Here is a 14,888-nt window from a genome sequence, read left to right as displayed (position 1 = left end):
GCTCTGGGACAAGGGCACACCGTGGAGTGAACTGGGAAAGGTCTTTGACCATCACGTGTATAATGGTAAGATGTCTGTCTCTTCCATCCTGTGGTCCTTCCTCCTCTGAGCAGGGTCCTTGCTTCCTGTTCAACTTTTCCCTACTTCCACTGTCCTTGACCTTACCTCTGATAGAAAGTAAGAGTTCCTTAGCTGCTTCCTGAAATTCAACTTTTCCCTTCGCTTCCTTTTATTTTTATTTTTCTTGGATTGTGGGAAAAGCAGAAACCAATGTGGAGAGGAAAAGCTAAATTATAGAAGAAGGTAGAAAAGGGGAGGCATGTGGGTGAACGTCTGATCAAGATAGTCCCTGGTTGAGAGAAGGTCATTCCTCCCTCTGAAACTGCTTTTAAGACCTGGATAGGCTTGGGTCCTGGTTTGGAATAGTGTGTTGCTTCCAGCAGAAATATCATGGACTGTCACTATGCCACACTTCCTGCATTTATTTGCAATAATAATGGCACTAAGTTCAATCGCCTAAATGTTATTCAAAATATAAATCAAAGGCATCTTTAAAAGCATAGCTAGCTCCCAAATAAGCCACATTTTCTTCTCTTCCCCATGATTTAAATTTTCCTTTATTTGGGTATTCTTATTTCAATAACAGCAATGAAGATGTATCTACATATCCATGACTCTATGACTTAACATTCTATATTTACAGGTTCAATGTTATCTTAAAGTTAAGTGAATTTGAAATGACAAATTATATGATCCTGCTGTCATGGAGTCAAGCAATCTAAGAGCGATCACAGCATTCCTTTCCTTGAGCATTACACATAAGATGTCATGCCAGGTCAAACTGAAGATCACATTTCCTTTCCATCTAGAGTGTTTAAAGATGTTGCTGGTGAACTGGAAGAGGCAGGCAAGGAGAGGTCAAATCAAAGACGTTTCTTCTTAAATTTGGAACATGCGGCAACTATTTTATGAAGAAAACTTTTAAGAGGTACTCGGAAATACACACATACATATACACGAGAGAAAGAAAATCAAAATTTTTAAACAAGGATAGTTTTTAGATTTTATATATTTTTGAGAGAGAGAGAAAGTGCACTTGCACGAGCTGGGCCAGGGTGGGAGGGACAGAGGGGAAGCAGGCTCCCTGCTGAGCAGGGAGCCCAATGTGGGACTCATCCTAGGACCCTGGGATCATGACCTGAGTAGAAGGTAAACACCTTAACCTACTGAGCCACCCAGGTGCCCAAAATAAAATCAATTTAAAAAGACAGTTTGGAGAAATGAGCTTACCCCAGCTAATGCTTCATGCAGTCACAGCTACAATCAATCAATCAGTCAATACTTTAAGCTAGACAGGTGTTCTTAAGCTAACATTTTAAATGTTTAACTTTGACAATAAATATTAGCCCACTTATGAAACTTTTTTCCCGTCCTTCTGAGGGTGGCCACAACACTTTGCCATCTCACAACTGGTTCTCAGGGTTGTTCTCAGCGCAGGTGCGGGGGGCGGGGGGGCTCCTGTGCCTATTGGGTCTGTGTGTGTATGTGTGCTGGGGGTGGGGAGAGGGAGCAGTGTTTGGAAATGTCGATGGCTTTAGAACAGAATCACCAGCAGATGGACTCATAAAGAACCTTTGTGGTCATGTTCCACCTTCTCATTCCATAGGTCAAGTTCACTTCCCCGAGTTAGTGACAGAGATGGTGGATACCCGAGGGCTCCTGAGCCCTACGTCCAAAGCATGGGCCCTGGCCAGAGGCCCTGGCATCACATCTGAACTCCACCACCACCACCATGAGGGTTATCTTGAGCAAGGTTCTTAGCCCCTCTGAACTCTAATTCTTTATGGGATAAAAATAGTACTGACCTCACAGGGTTATTTTAAGAGTTAAACTTCGTAATGTACTTAAAGTCCCTAGTTCTGTATCTGGCACATTGAAGGTGGTTAATAAATATTAATGGTTTTTATAGGAGAATATTTACTTAGTATTAATCACAGTTTTGTTTCTTTATTTATATTTATTTATTTATTCTAACTACAGTATTAATAAAGTACTGGGAAAAATTAAAGTCAAGCAGTATTTTTTACACAATAATAACTCAGCATTTTCTTTATCTTTTTTTAGAGATTTTATTTATTTATTTATTTGACACAGAGAGAGAAAGAGAACACAAGCAGGGGATGTGGCAGAGGGAGAGGGAGAAGCAGACTCCACACAACAGGTAGAGCCCAGTGCAGGATTCAATCCCAGGACCCTGAGATCATGACCTGAGCTGAAAACAGACACTTAACCAATTGAGTCACCCAGGCAATCTCAGCATGTTCTTTAGCCAATAAAATATCTTAAAAGAGTATTGAAAACCCCTATTTTGATAACAGACACCAGAAACACCAACAGGTCTCAAAATCAAAGTGTAAACTTTGCCATCCAAAACGCCTGCCTCCAAAGGAGGCAATTTCACTCCTGACATATAAAGAAAGAAATTGGGTCTTTAGGTTCTTCTGTTATTTTGCCAAGTGTATGACTGACTCGAGTGTACAAAGCCACTTTATTGAAATGTAATTCACTTATCGTAAAATCCTCCCATTTGGAGAGGGGCGTTTGGGAGTTTTTGGTATATTTGCAGTGTGGGACAGCCGTCACGACAACCCAATTGCAGAACATTTTCATCACCCGAAAAAAAACCCCGAACCTACTAGCAGCGATTCACTTGATTTGGAATCTATCCATTCTTCTACCAGTTTTTGAACATTTCCGTATCTGACAAGTTTCACTCCTATTTCCACCGCGGCCCCTCCCTGGCTTGTTTCCTCTTCCCGCTCTCTGCTCCTTTCATCTGGCACATCTGCACTTTTCGGTTAGCCCTGCCCCTGCTTTGTTTTGTCTTTTCTCCCGTGGAGAGCATCTCCAGGCCTGGCTCTTCAGGCAATGCTCACAACAGCACCGCAATTCCCTTGCCTGAATCCATCCCCAGGTCCCAGCGCCTCCAGCCTTGGCAAGGCGTGGGCAGGAAAACCATCCCACTCAGCCAAAACACCACGCCCACACAGTTACGACTCTGGCACAAAACACATGTATTGGTCAAAACTTTAGAAACCAAGAGCTTTTTAAAAGCACACGGCAGGGGCGCCTGGGTGGCTCAGTGGGTTAAGCCTCTGCCTTCAGCTCAGGTCATGATCTCAGGGTCCTGGGATCGAGCCCCACATCGGGCTCTCTGCTCAGTGGGGAGCCTGCTTCCCCCCTCTCTCTGCCTGCCTCTCTCCCTACTTGTGATCTCTGTCAAATTAAAAAAAAAAAAAAAAAAAAGCACACGGCAACACATCCAAAACAGAAAATATAAAAATTCACCATCTCCTAAAAAGATGTTAACAAGAAATAAACTATTATTTCATAGTTTTGAGCCATATAAAGGAGACCACTTCAACAAATGTCTCCAGTTTTTATTTAGAGAATAAAGCTGTTTCTTAGGAGCACCATGCCTAAAGGCCACTGGGATGCTGGAGAAGTCTCCATAGCAATTTATGTTTTCCATATGCTAAGGGAGACAGTCATTTGAACCCTCTGCATGTCCAGAGGAATACAAGGGAGGATGGCAGAGGAAAAAGAAGTCTACGGATAAATCTCCATCTCCCGCTGGATGTTATTACCATGAGAGAACAAGGGCCAGGCAGAGACCATAGAGACAGAGTGAAATGGGACCTTAGAGATCATTCACTCCTAAGAGGAAGGAGCTCAGGTCACCCAGCCAGTTAGTGGAGGACCAGAGGCTAAAGGATTATTTGAAACAGAAGCCCCTGGAAGGTAGAAAAAAATAGCACAGTTGTGTTTTCTGGTTGTCTCTGCACGACTGTACCCCACACTGGACAGTTGGAATCCAACCAGAAAGACCAAAGGCTCCAAGCAGGTCTGGAAACGGAGGAGGGGAGAATTACATGGCTCTTGGGACTACAAGAAGGTCACATTTATCTTTATCTCAAGAGAGCCTAAGAAAATTCTTAACCAGAATCTAAGAGCTGTAAAAAAAATAAAATAAAATAAAAAAGCACTCAGATGAATGATGCTAGAGCCAGAATGGGGTTACGGCTGTCAGCAAGGTGACGGAAGATTCGCTTCCACCTCTGAGTAACGGGAGTGCTCTGACCTGTATTAATGGTCACAATGTGACTGAGGGAAAAATCCTCTGCGGCTCTGTCTCTCACGGGGACATAAAGCACCTTGCCTTATCCTGCTGCTCCATACACAAGGCTCTAGTGGCTTAGCTTGTTGCTGAAAACCTTGGACGTTCCCCAGTGCACATACCCAAAATAGCTCTTGCAGAAGGGAAAAATCAACAATGCAGCGGACCAGTCTCAAAAAAGAAAAATGTTCCAGGTCCCAAGAAGACAGAGCTCACTTCAGAGTTGTTAAATCCCTAGCATTTTCGGAGTATCTTTAATCACGCTCCATGTTTGGACACTTTGGTTTTACGGGAGGATTCACAGGTGGGTTCATCAACAATTATCGAAGAGCCGTATCTCCTCCTGTTCCATCAGGGCAGAGGAATATGATCATGGAGTCGGTGTCAAGCCACGTTAAGCCTCTGGGGTTCAACTGCTCCATCTGCAGAAGGACTCATGCCAGACACAAAGCCCCTTCTGGCCCTAGAACTTGACTTCCACTGACACAGTCTATCAGACTTCTGGGTTAGAGCCATAAGCGTTCGCTGAGAGAGCACCGGAGGCCTGCGCTCCGTCAGGGGTGGGACCCAACCAAGTGAGACACAGATTCCACCAACGCGGAACCCATCCGGTGAGCAAACTGTGGACGGAGTTAGACCTTCGCCTTCCCACACATGCTGTGAAGGCACTAGGCTGTGAGTGTTTGGCAAGGATTAAGTAAAATAGCTGACATATAAGGTATTTGACAAACCCCTTGGTTTTAAATATAAAAAACTGCTTCAGTATTTGCCATCCCAGAGAAACTGGCACAACCAGTTGGTTATATAGTAGTTGCCTTGTTGTTGGTTTTTTCCTTTAAAAAGATATACAAATTCTATTTGAAGTAACTCTTCCAGCCCCAGAAAGACATTTTATCACTTAGTTTTAAAAAGACCAATAAAGGGCTCCCGGGTGGCTCAGTGGGTTAAAGCCTCTGCCTTTGGCTCAGTCATGATCCCGGGGTCCTGGGATCAAGCCCCTAGTCAGGCTGTCTGCTCAGCGGGGAGCCAGCTTCCTTTCCTCTCTCTCTGCCTCTCTGCCTACTTGTGATCTCTGTCAAATAAATAAATAAAATCTTTTTAAAAAATAGACAGATACAACTGGCAATCATGGGCTACTGGAAAACAACAGCAACGGACAAACCAATCAACAAATCCCATGCACAGTGTCTCTTCTCTGAGGAAAAGAAGACAGAGTAACGGCACCCGAAATGCATTTTTCCTATTGGTCACAAACCTTGGCAATTTGCATTGCGGGTGTGGTGGTTGGAAGAGATGCCAAGTTACAGAACTGTGGACGCTGCATCTCATTCCAAGTTTTGTGCTTCCCAGGACAGAAGTGTGGACCTTCTGCTGAAGGAAGGGATTGTGCTTTTAAAGCTATGCATACAAGAAACGCTTACCCATCGTCCCTGAAGTATATATACTTTGTCTCCATAGTCCTAGTGAAGGGTTTTGACAAGTCATGTAGCATCCCTTGCCCAGGTTCCCCTGGGGAACACAGCAAAACTGGCTGGCCTTTCTAAGCACCGAAGCTGCAACCTTCAATGTGAGCATAATTGACTTAGCTGGATATGGATAATTTCAATCCTTCTAGCTGCGAGACAAAGGAAATGACTCAGTCTGTGCCCACTCTGCAAGAGGAACAGGAGACAGAAATGTCCAAATCAAATCATAAGTGCACATTTTCTCAAGGCAATTAGTTCAGTTTCTCTTACTCTGTCCTGGGGTTACTTTTCTTGCTGTTGCTGTTTTTGCTTTGCTGTTTAAATTTTATGTGCAATTGCAGAGTGGATGAGAATCTTTAAAACAGAGGCACTCTCTGTCACACTGCGTTAGCGAATACCATGTATGACCCACATTTGTGCTATAGCAAAAATTCATGTCCAAATCTTCATCTGCAATCTCTAGGACTATAAAGGAAACTTCCTACTATGCTTTGACTTTATGAAAGGACTTCTGGCTGGATTAAGACCTCTGGAGACCCAAAGAAAGAAAAAGAGATAAAAATCCCTAATTTGTACCTAAAAATAAGATTTTTACAGATGCCAAAATTAAAGTTGCTGATGTCTGGATTTTAGAAATGGCAAAATTCGAGATAAATTCATTAGAGCAAAACTTTTCTCATTTGTAGTGTCTCTGTTTCACTACATGTGGGCTTTAACAGCATCCTCGATGACCCAGCTGATGCTGGGGGCGGCGGTCAGCTTGGCCCCCATTACCAAGTAGGAGATTAAACATCATACCTTCATGAAACAAAGCACGTGAAATCACCACTCTGTGTCATAAGCGCTTAACAAAGCTCTCTAAAGGAATGAAATTCATGCTTTAAAAAAAATTTTTTTTTTAATTTGCCTGGTCCAAATTAATTTTTTTTTAAGATTTTATTTATTTATTTATTTGTTAGAGAGAAAGCGCACAAGCAGGCAGAGTGGCAGGCAGAGGCGGAGAGAGAAGCAGGCTCCCTGCGGAGCAAGGAGCCCGATGCAGGACTCAATCCCAGGACCCTGGGATCATGACCAGAGCTGAAGGCAGTGGCTTAACCAACTGAGCCACCCAGGAGTCCCCATGGGTTTTTTAATAACTTAAAAGTCTCTAATTGTGGTGGTTAATTGGCCTTACGAAGACTGACCCCTAACCAGCTAGGGTGTGTCATTTTCCATAAATGGTGCTCCTTTATGCCTTGTTAGTATTGAATAATACCAAAAAAGGATTTACAATCCAATTTTCTGCATCTGTTGAAAACAGGTTGTGCCCTATTCTCTGCTTTGATTATAAAATTGGTCTAATTTGAAGGCCATGGGTCAGTGGACTCCAGGATTGCTCAACCAAGGTGAAGCCAGAGTGATGCTGGCCAAAACCACCTCAAATGGAACCATCAGGGAGGTTCACTTCTTCCTCTGTGAAATGCTTTCCTTCTCAAGACATTACCCAGCATGATTGTCTGTCTGATGCTGAACACAGTTCAGACTCTAGCCCAGGGCTTGACGTTTTAACAATCTGAGGCCTGAAGATCTATTACTAGTAAGTTAGAACTCCGTGCAGGTGTCCTCAAATACTTAGAGTGCAGCAGGGAGAGAAGCAACAAACAGCAGTGGAGATCATCTGGAAACTAGACATTCTTCTTCCTTAAGGCAATTGACAAGACTGACGGACTGACTTACTTACTTGTCAATTACTGTTCTGAGACAGACCCAGCACATTCTCCCCTTCTGAAAGAGGCTCTTGTCTATAATACGTTCGTTCTATTGTAAATAAAGCTTTAAAAATTCTTCACCTTAAGGCAAAGATGTTTGTGGGTTCATCTATTAATACATTCAGTAAGCAAGCACTTATCTTGTGCGGGACCCAGGCACTAGGGAGAGGTCAGTGAACAGGAGGAACAGGGTTCCCACTCCCGTGGACCAGACAACTCTAACTGGACACATTACAACCGGAGAGGACACTTTCTTTCATAGCTGGTCTTACTCAAAGAGGCCATTTGGGAAGGAAATTAAAACCATTTCTAATACCATGAAAAACTTTTGGAATTTTAATGTTCTAAAGCATGTCTCCCAAAAGACCTTCTTGTCTATATAGCAAATGAACATATAGCAAATGAACATTTGCTCAGAATTTCTGAGCAAATGACAAGCATGAGCATTTCTAAGCGTGAATAGAAATGAGGAGACATGCTCTCATCCACATGGGTTTCCAGATGGTAGATTTATCCTGTTTCAAAACCTGTACGGAAATTCTGCACTATTGTATGAAAAGGTGTTGGGTGAGATGACCTAAAGGATCAAGTTATCTAACTCTGAAAAGTAATGTTATTCACCCAAAAAATTCTCTGTTCAAGCAGGAAAAAAAAAAAGAAAGAAATGATCTCCTCTAGCTCGGTATGGAAAATTAGTTTACACACTGTCTCCTAAGTGTTTCAGCTGTGCTAAACAAGAGCTGTGATACTTCATGAAAACACCACCTTAAATTCTTGTAATTTGGGTAAAAGGGTCTAATTGTTTTTTTAATTTTTTTTTTTTTTTTTTAGCACACAAATAATCCTAAACCCTTTCTTAACACGGGAAATGCTTGAACCTTCCCTAATGAGGATTATCCAAAGGGTTATGGTCCTCTCCCTCCTTCTCCTACAGTCACCCACTGTATTTTTATCTCCCACGGATACACATTAACATTTGTCACCATAAATAATACTTTTCAGTTGTAATCTTGATTCCAAAGTGAAAGAAAAAAAAATCCTTATTTAAAATGATGTATCCTCCAATGGGATGTTCTCTCGTCCTCTGTATGCCTTCTAAGAGTAGTTATCTAAAAATGAGAGTTTCATGCTCTGAGATGCCATACTTCCTTTTGTGGGCCTCAAATAGCTTCCTCAGCTCTTCCATATAGGTCTGATGCAACTCCTCAATCTGCTCTGGGCTTGGGTGCAGGGTCTGAGGCACAGGGATTGGACGGCCAACTGCAAGAAGAGAGAATGCATCTGAAGTAAGGAAATGAAACCACTCCACCTGCACCAGCTGCCTCCCACGGACGGCCCGGGAGAGAGAGATCGGCCACTCAGAATCCGCCTGCTCCAATCCATGGTTCATTTCACTGGCTGCCTCCAAGAGTCACACCATCCCGTTTGAGAACCAATAAAGAACTTTCCTTCTCCGCAGTCGCTGCGGTGGAAAGCCCCTGGTGGTTTTGACTCTGAGTCAAGTGAACTACTGGGCTGAGCACAGCTGTGAGATAAGAGGGCATAGCTGTGTATGAACATCACCAGCCCTGTCCCTCTGGTACGGCTGGCAGCCCGGCCACAGTGCCCTATTGTGACCGACTGCGAAGCCTTGAGTCATCAGGCATCGGCCCTCTCCTCTAACTCTTTTTAATGTCATTCTAAAAAATTTAAGGAATGTGTATCTTCACAGCTAAGAATCCATATTAGAAGACACACACAGGGGTGCCTGGGTGGCTCAGTGGGTTAAAGCCACTGCCTTCAGCTCAGGTCATGATCCCAGGTCCTGGGATCGAGCCCCACATCGGGCTCTCTGCTCAGCAGGGAGCCTGCTTCCTCCTCTCTCTCTGCCTGCTTCTCTGTGATCTCCGTCTGTCAAATAAATAAATAAAATAAAATAAAAAAAAAAAGAAGAAGACACACACAATCACAAGAGTCCCACTCTTTGTTAAGAGTGGAAAACAAAACCAAGCAGAAGTCTCCGTAGAAAATTTCTTAAGTAAACCACAGAACGTTCATGCAACAGGATCCTAGGCAGTTTTTTAAAAAATGAAATTATATGTGTACACACACACACACACACGCACATCGAGGTCTAAAATGTAAGAAGTGGGGAAAAAAGTTGTGAAATAATACAGTAGGATCCTATTTATGAAAAGGTATTTATATACCAAGGTGCATCATAAGCTTTAGCGCATTTAAAAAATCTAGAAAGAGAGACTAATAACCATTACTTCTAGGAAGGAAGGAAGGTAGAGGTGGGAGACTTTTCACTTTATCTGTATTGTAGGAATTTCCTACAATGAGAATGCATTTGTGTTGTACCTATAATCAAAAATGAGCTAATTATTATTTAACCTGGCAACTCTATACATATTTAAAAAGGTGTTTAGGAGCACCTGGGTGGCTCAGTAGGTTAAGCCTCTGTCTTCGGCTCAGGTCATGATCTTAGGGTCCTGGGATGCAGGCCTGCGCCAGGATGTCTGCTCGGAGGGGAGCCTGCTCTCTGCCTGCCTCTCTGCCTACTTGTGATCACTTTCTCTGTCAAATAAATAATTTTTTTTAAAAAACATCTTTTAAAAAGATGTTTAGATTGTGTCTCAGACTGTTTGAAACTACAAGATACAGGTGGCTTTGGCACCTGCTTTCCTGGGTCCTCCCGGCTCACTGCAACCCTGCAGCTTACAGATGCCAAGAGTTGAAAACCTACAGATGTTCAGGGACCTGCTGGGCAGCAAATGGCTTCTCTTTCCCCCTCTATTAACTTGGGCATGAGGCCAAGTGGGGCCGTGGGTACTAGAATGGAACTCAGAGGGGAGAGAGGAGGTTTCCTCTGGCCCACCCTAGGTTGTTCCATGCTACATCCAAGGTTCAAATCCATGTCAGTAACAGAAGGTGGTGAGTTAAGAGAAAACCAGGCAAATGTTAAGGCACAGAGAAAGAAGGAAGTGATAAATGAAATCAGTATGGGACGTAAGGGGGCACAGAGCAGAGTGATATATGTATATATATATATAACATATATATATATATGTTATATATATGAAATACATTTTGTTACATATAACAAATGTATTATTAAGAAGATTATCTATGTAATGTTGCAGTAAGGAGATATATACAGACATACATGGTAGATACATATCGCCTTATTGCAGTATTAATATTCTCCAATTGCTAAGTTTTTAAACAGTTCCAGCCTCAAGAATCTCCCATACAGTTCTCTTTTGATAGCCTGAATGTCAAATTTACATAGAGTAGACATCAGTCCTTTGTAACCCAACAGAAAGAACTGGAACTGTCTTGCTGTCAGTTGTGGTTGGAAATACAGAAGAGGGGAGGCTAATGGGGTGATGGGGTGGAACAGGAAGGAGCTGGTACAAGACAAAGACCACTAGACTAGACCAGAACACTGAGCTAGGCAGTAGCTTCCTCTCTGGTCTTATCACGTGCATAGGATAAAAAAGTAGAACTCAATGATCTCAAAGCCTCCTCCTCACTCTGACCTTTTTGTTTCAAGAAAAAAAAAAACAAAACCCTGAAATATCTACATGTGAATTGAGAATCTATCAGGCAATAGCAATCTACTAGCAAATTCACAGTTTTATAGACCTAGCTTCTGTTAAGTGAAATTGACGAAAAAGGTCAAGTGCAACTATTCAGAGTGGGGGGGGGCGTTAGAGACTTAGAGGTCTGAGAAGATGAAGTGTGTTGTTTCCAGCTTAATTAAGACACATGAATTCTGAATTATTAATTAAGTCTTACTTCCTATGAAAGAAGGAACTACTTCCTCGTTGCATACAGCTAATTTCAATCCTGTTCCTTTCTTAATCATGGGCTCACTATATTTCAGACGGTTCTTCCAGAGAGCTCAAACATGCCCATGACTTCTCTTTTAAAGTGTGAGATGGGCAGTTTCATCCTTGCCCTTCTCCTGTTTACCTGTAGAGAAATGGAGATGCTGGAAATTTCCAAACTACCCCAAAAGAACTGGAATTCAGGAGGTAAAACTGGTTCCCCTCCCTCTCCTACTAATCCAAAATTGGACTAGAGAGTAAGAAATCATTCTCAATTACTTTTTAGGAATAACGACAGAGGTCACAAAACAAATCTGAGAAGGGTCCCCAGAGCCCTAGAAAGACCAGTATTCTCCCACCCACCCACTGCCAAAAAGGAGACTTTTTTTTACTACTAAGGAGAAGAAAACAAAGCTAAGACTAAGTTAGCAGCAAACTGCCCTGTAACTCTCTTTACAACACAAAAGAAAAAAACAAAAAAAAAAAACAAAAAAAAAAACCAGCTGCATCACGCTGCTCTTAGAAACAGAGCTCCTTGCCCTGGAAAAATCAGCCCACATCTCCTCGTGGCAGAGTCAGGAATCATCGTGCTCCTGTTTCTGTTTCAGTGCTTTATTTAGCTGGCGTGCCCGTTTGTTCCATTTTCCAATTCCATCAAGCAATTCAAGATTAGTTATGCACTTAGGGCCTCACACAGCAGCCTTGCCCTCATTTCTATGGTGCTGTGTTGTATTTACCTAAGATGAAGAATGAGCAGCTTCATGGGGCACTGTGCTCATGGCCGGAGAGAAATTTGGAAAGGGGCATCATTTTCTTCACACCAAGGCAAAGAGTAGATCTTTTACAATAAGGAATCTTTGCTCTATTTTTCTTTGATTATGAACATTCCACAGAGTTTATATCTCTAATAGTCCCACACAGGAATTAGGCTTTTCCTGGATGCTACACAGCTGTACACGAGACAAAGGCCAGTCTGTTGGCACAGGGGGTTTGGGAAGAGTCAAAATGTGGGTGCCAATGAACCTGGGTTCACTGAACCTCAGACTCATGGTGCAGGCTCAAATAGGCCAGATGTGAGGAAAGAGAGAGAGAGAGAGAAAGTGTGTGTGCTTCCATACACATACACACTCAAGAACATTTACTGAACACTTAATGGGCTGTATTGGATACCATGCTAATCCCCCTAACATTTTTATCTCCTGAAATCCCTACTTTACATTTAAATTTAAATTAGGTTCCCTTTCCTTTCTTTGTATTTCAGAGAATCCCTTGGGCCAGCTTCCCCCCCGCCCCTCCCCCATCAGGATATAATAATGACTTGAAATATAAGGGACCACTTTGGTCCTCAAGTGGTTTCAAACCAGTTTTATTTTATTAAAGTACATTCCTTTCCCTATCTTTATGTTAAAAAAATTCAAAATTACAGAACAAATAATGCAATAAGTACTTGCATACTCTTCCTCTAGACTCACCGGTTCTGAACATCTTTTGCACACACCCCTGTGCGTATATACATATGTATTATTTTTATTTTTGTAGACCTGTTTGAAAATAAGCTGTAGATGTCAATCGTTCAATAGCCTTATCCTCTCTAAATATTTTGGCATGAAGTACCTAAGAGCAAAAACACTGTCCTTTTTTTTTTTTTTAAGATTTTATTTATTTATTTGATAGACAGAGATCACAAGTAGGCAGAGAGGCAGGCAGAGAGAGAGAGGGAGGAAGCAGGCTCCCCAATGAGCAGAGAGCCTGATTTATTTGACAGACAGAGATCACAAGTAGGCAGAGAGGCAGGCAGAGAGAGAGAGGAGGAAGCAGGCTCCCCGATGAGCAGAGGGCCTGAGGCAGGGCACGATCTCAGGACCCTGGGATAATGACCTGAGCCAAAGGTAGAGGCTTTAACCCACTGAGCCACCCAGGCCCTCCAAAACACTGTCCTTTTTAACACTATTATCATACCCAAGGAACTTAAACTCATGTGATATTCTTTTGTACCCAATCCACATTCCAACTTGATGAGTTGTCTCAGTGATATCCTTAACAGTTGCTTCTCCCTATGACAGCTGTTGTGTCTTTGGATACTCTCTCCTTTTGGTCTTTTACAACATCAGTATTTTTGAAGAATCCAGGCCAGCTGTTTAATACAATGTCTCCCAATCTGGGTTTGTCTGTTTCCTCACAGTCTGATTCAGATGAACACTTTGGCAAGAATACTTACACAGGGAGATGGAAACACATTTAATAGCTCTCAACACATATGCATAACTGGAATATACTCGTGATGAAACACACCAACCCAAGTTGACCCATAAACCACTACCTACAAACCACTGATCTACGTTCCTCCAAATTGCTCATGTCATAAAGACAGAAAGGAAGTTGAAAAACAAATGCAGTTTGAAGCAGGCTGAAGAGATGTGGAAACTAAATGCAAAGTACGATCCTACTGAGGGAAAAAAACACTTGACCCCCCACCCCTGATACCCCCCAAAAGCACAGCTAACAAGGAAATTATTATGGCAATTGGTGAGATTTAAATACACACTGTACACTGGTTAACAGTACTTTATCAACGTTCGATTTCCTGAATTGCACTGACATTATAGACGAGAATCATCTTGCTCTTAAAAGAGATACATAGGAGCAAATGTCATGTTTGCACACACTCCAACAGCTCAGTGATAACTGGAAAGAGTGTATTTATCATACCATTAGAGAGAGATAAAAACCGTAGCAAAACGTTACCAACTGGTGAATGTGGGAGAAACACACACAGGAGTTCATTTTATTGTTCAGGAAACTTTTATGAACCTTTGAATAGAAACCTCCCCCTTCTTTTATTTTATTTTATTTTATTTATTTATTTGACAGAGATCACAAGTAGGCAGAGAGGCAGGCAGAGAGAGAGAGGAGGAAGCAGACCCCCGCTGAGCAGAGAGCCCCATGCGGGGCTCGATCCCAGGACCCTGAGACCATGACCTGAGCTGAAGGCAGAGGCTTTAACCCACTGAGCCACCCAGGCGCCCCAAAACTTCCCCCCTTTCAATGGCAAATAGCCTTGTCTCTTACTTTCTCCCCAAACACGCAACTTCCCATCATACTACCTGTACTGGCTCTACAACTTGAATTTAACATTAGCTTCCCTTAATATTTTTAATGGGTACTTGTTAGATATTTGAAAACTTATGAATCAGAAAGGCATAACTAAAGAATGATTTGTTTACAAATGTGTCTGGAGCCACTATCCACTGGGCATGGGGAATACAGCAGAGAACAGCAAGACAAAATCCCTGCTCTCCTAGAGCTCTGTATAGTAGAAACAAACAAAGTAATTCCAGGAGCCTGCAGTTCTTTACACATTGTTTTTAGAGTCTAAATTTCTTTTAATTATCCCTCCTTGGGAAGCACCTGGGTGGCTCAGTGGGTTAAGCCTCTGCCTTCGGCTGAGGTCATGATCTCAGGCTGAGGTCTTGATCGAGCCCCGTGATGGGCTCCCTGCTCGGCGGGGAGCCTGCTTCGCCCTCTCTCTGCCTGCCTACTTGTGATATCTCTCTCTCTTTCTCTGTCAAATAAATAAACAAAATCTTAAAAAAAAAATTATCCCTCCTGGGTATCATGATGGGATGTGATATTTAAATCAGTTTCTCTCCATTATTTATTTATGTAACAAAACACAATATAT

General features: G+C 42.4%; 1 protein-coding gene across 1 annotated transcript in view; it reads right to left on the bottom strand.

The window, feature by feature from the left end:
• Positions 1 to 6,741: 6,741 nt before the first annotated feature.
• Positions 6,742 to 14,888, bottom strand: part of LOC111141502 (monoacylglycerol O-acyltransferase 1) — a 35,784-nt gene continuing 27,637 nt past the window's right edge. The window contains exon 6 of the mRNA XM_022494109.1: positions 6,742 to 8,651. Within this exon, the coding sequence (XP_022349817.1) occupies positions 8,497 to 8,651 (155 nt within the window). The 3' untranslated portion in view covers positions 6,742 to 8,496. The remainder of the gene's footprint in view (positions 8,652 to 14,888) is intronic.

This window comes from Enhydra lutris, unplaced genomic scaffold (genome assembly GCF_002288905.1).
Source record: "Enhydra lutris kenyoni isolate GAN:26980312 unplaced genomic scaffold, ASM228890v2 scaffoldscaffold1, whole genome shotgun sequence".
NCBI classification, from domain to species: Eukaryota; Metazoa; Chordata; class Mammalia; order Carnivora; family Mustelidae; genus Enhydra; species Enhydra lutris.
This window is presented reverse-complemented; position numbering and strand designations above follow the sequence as displayed.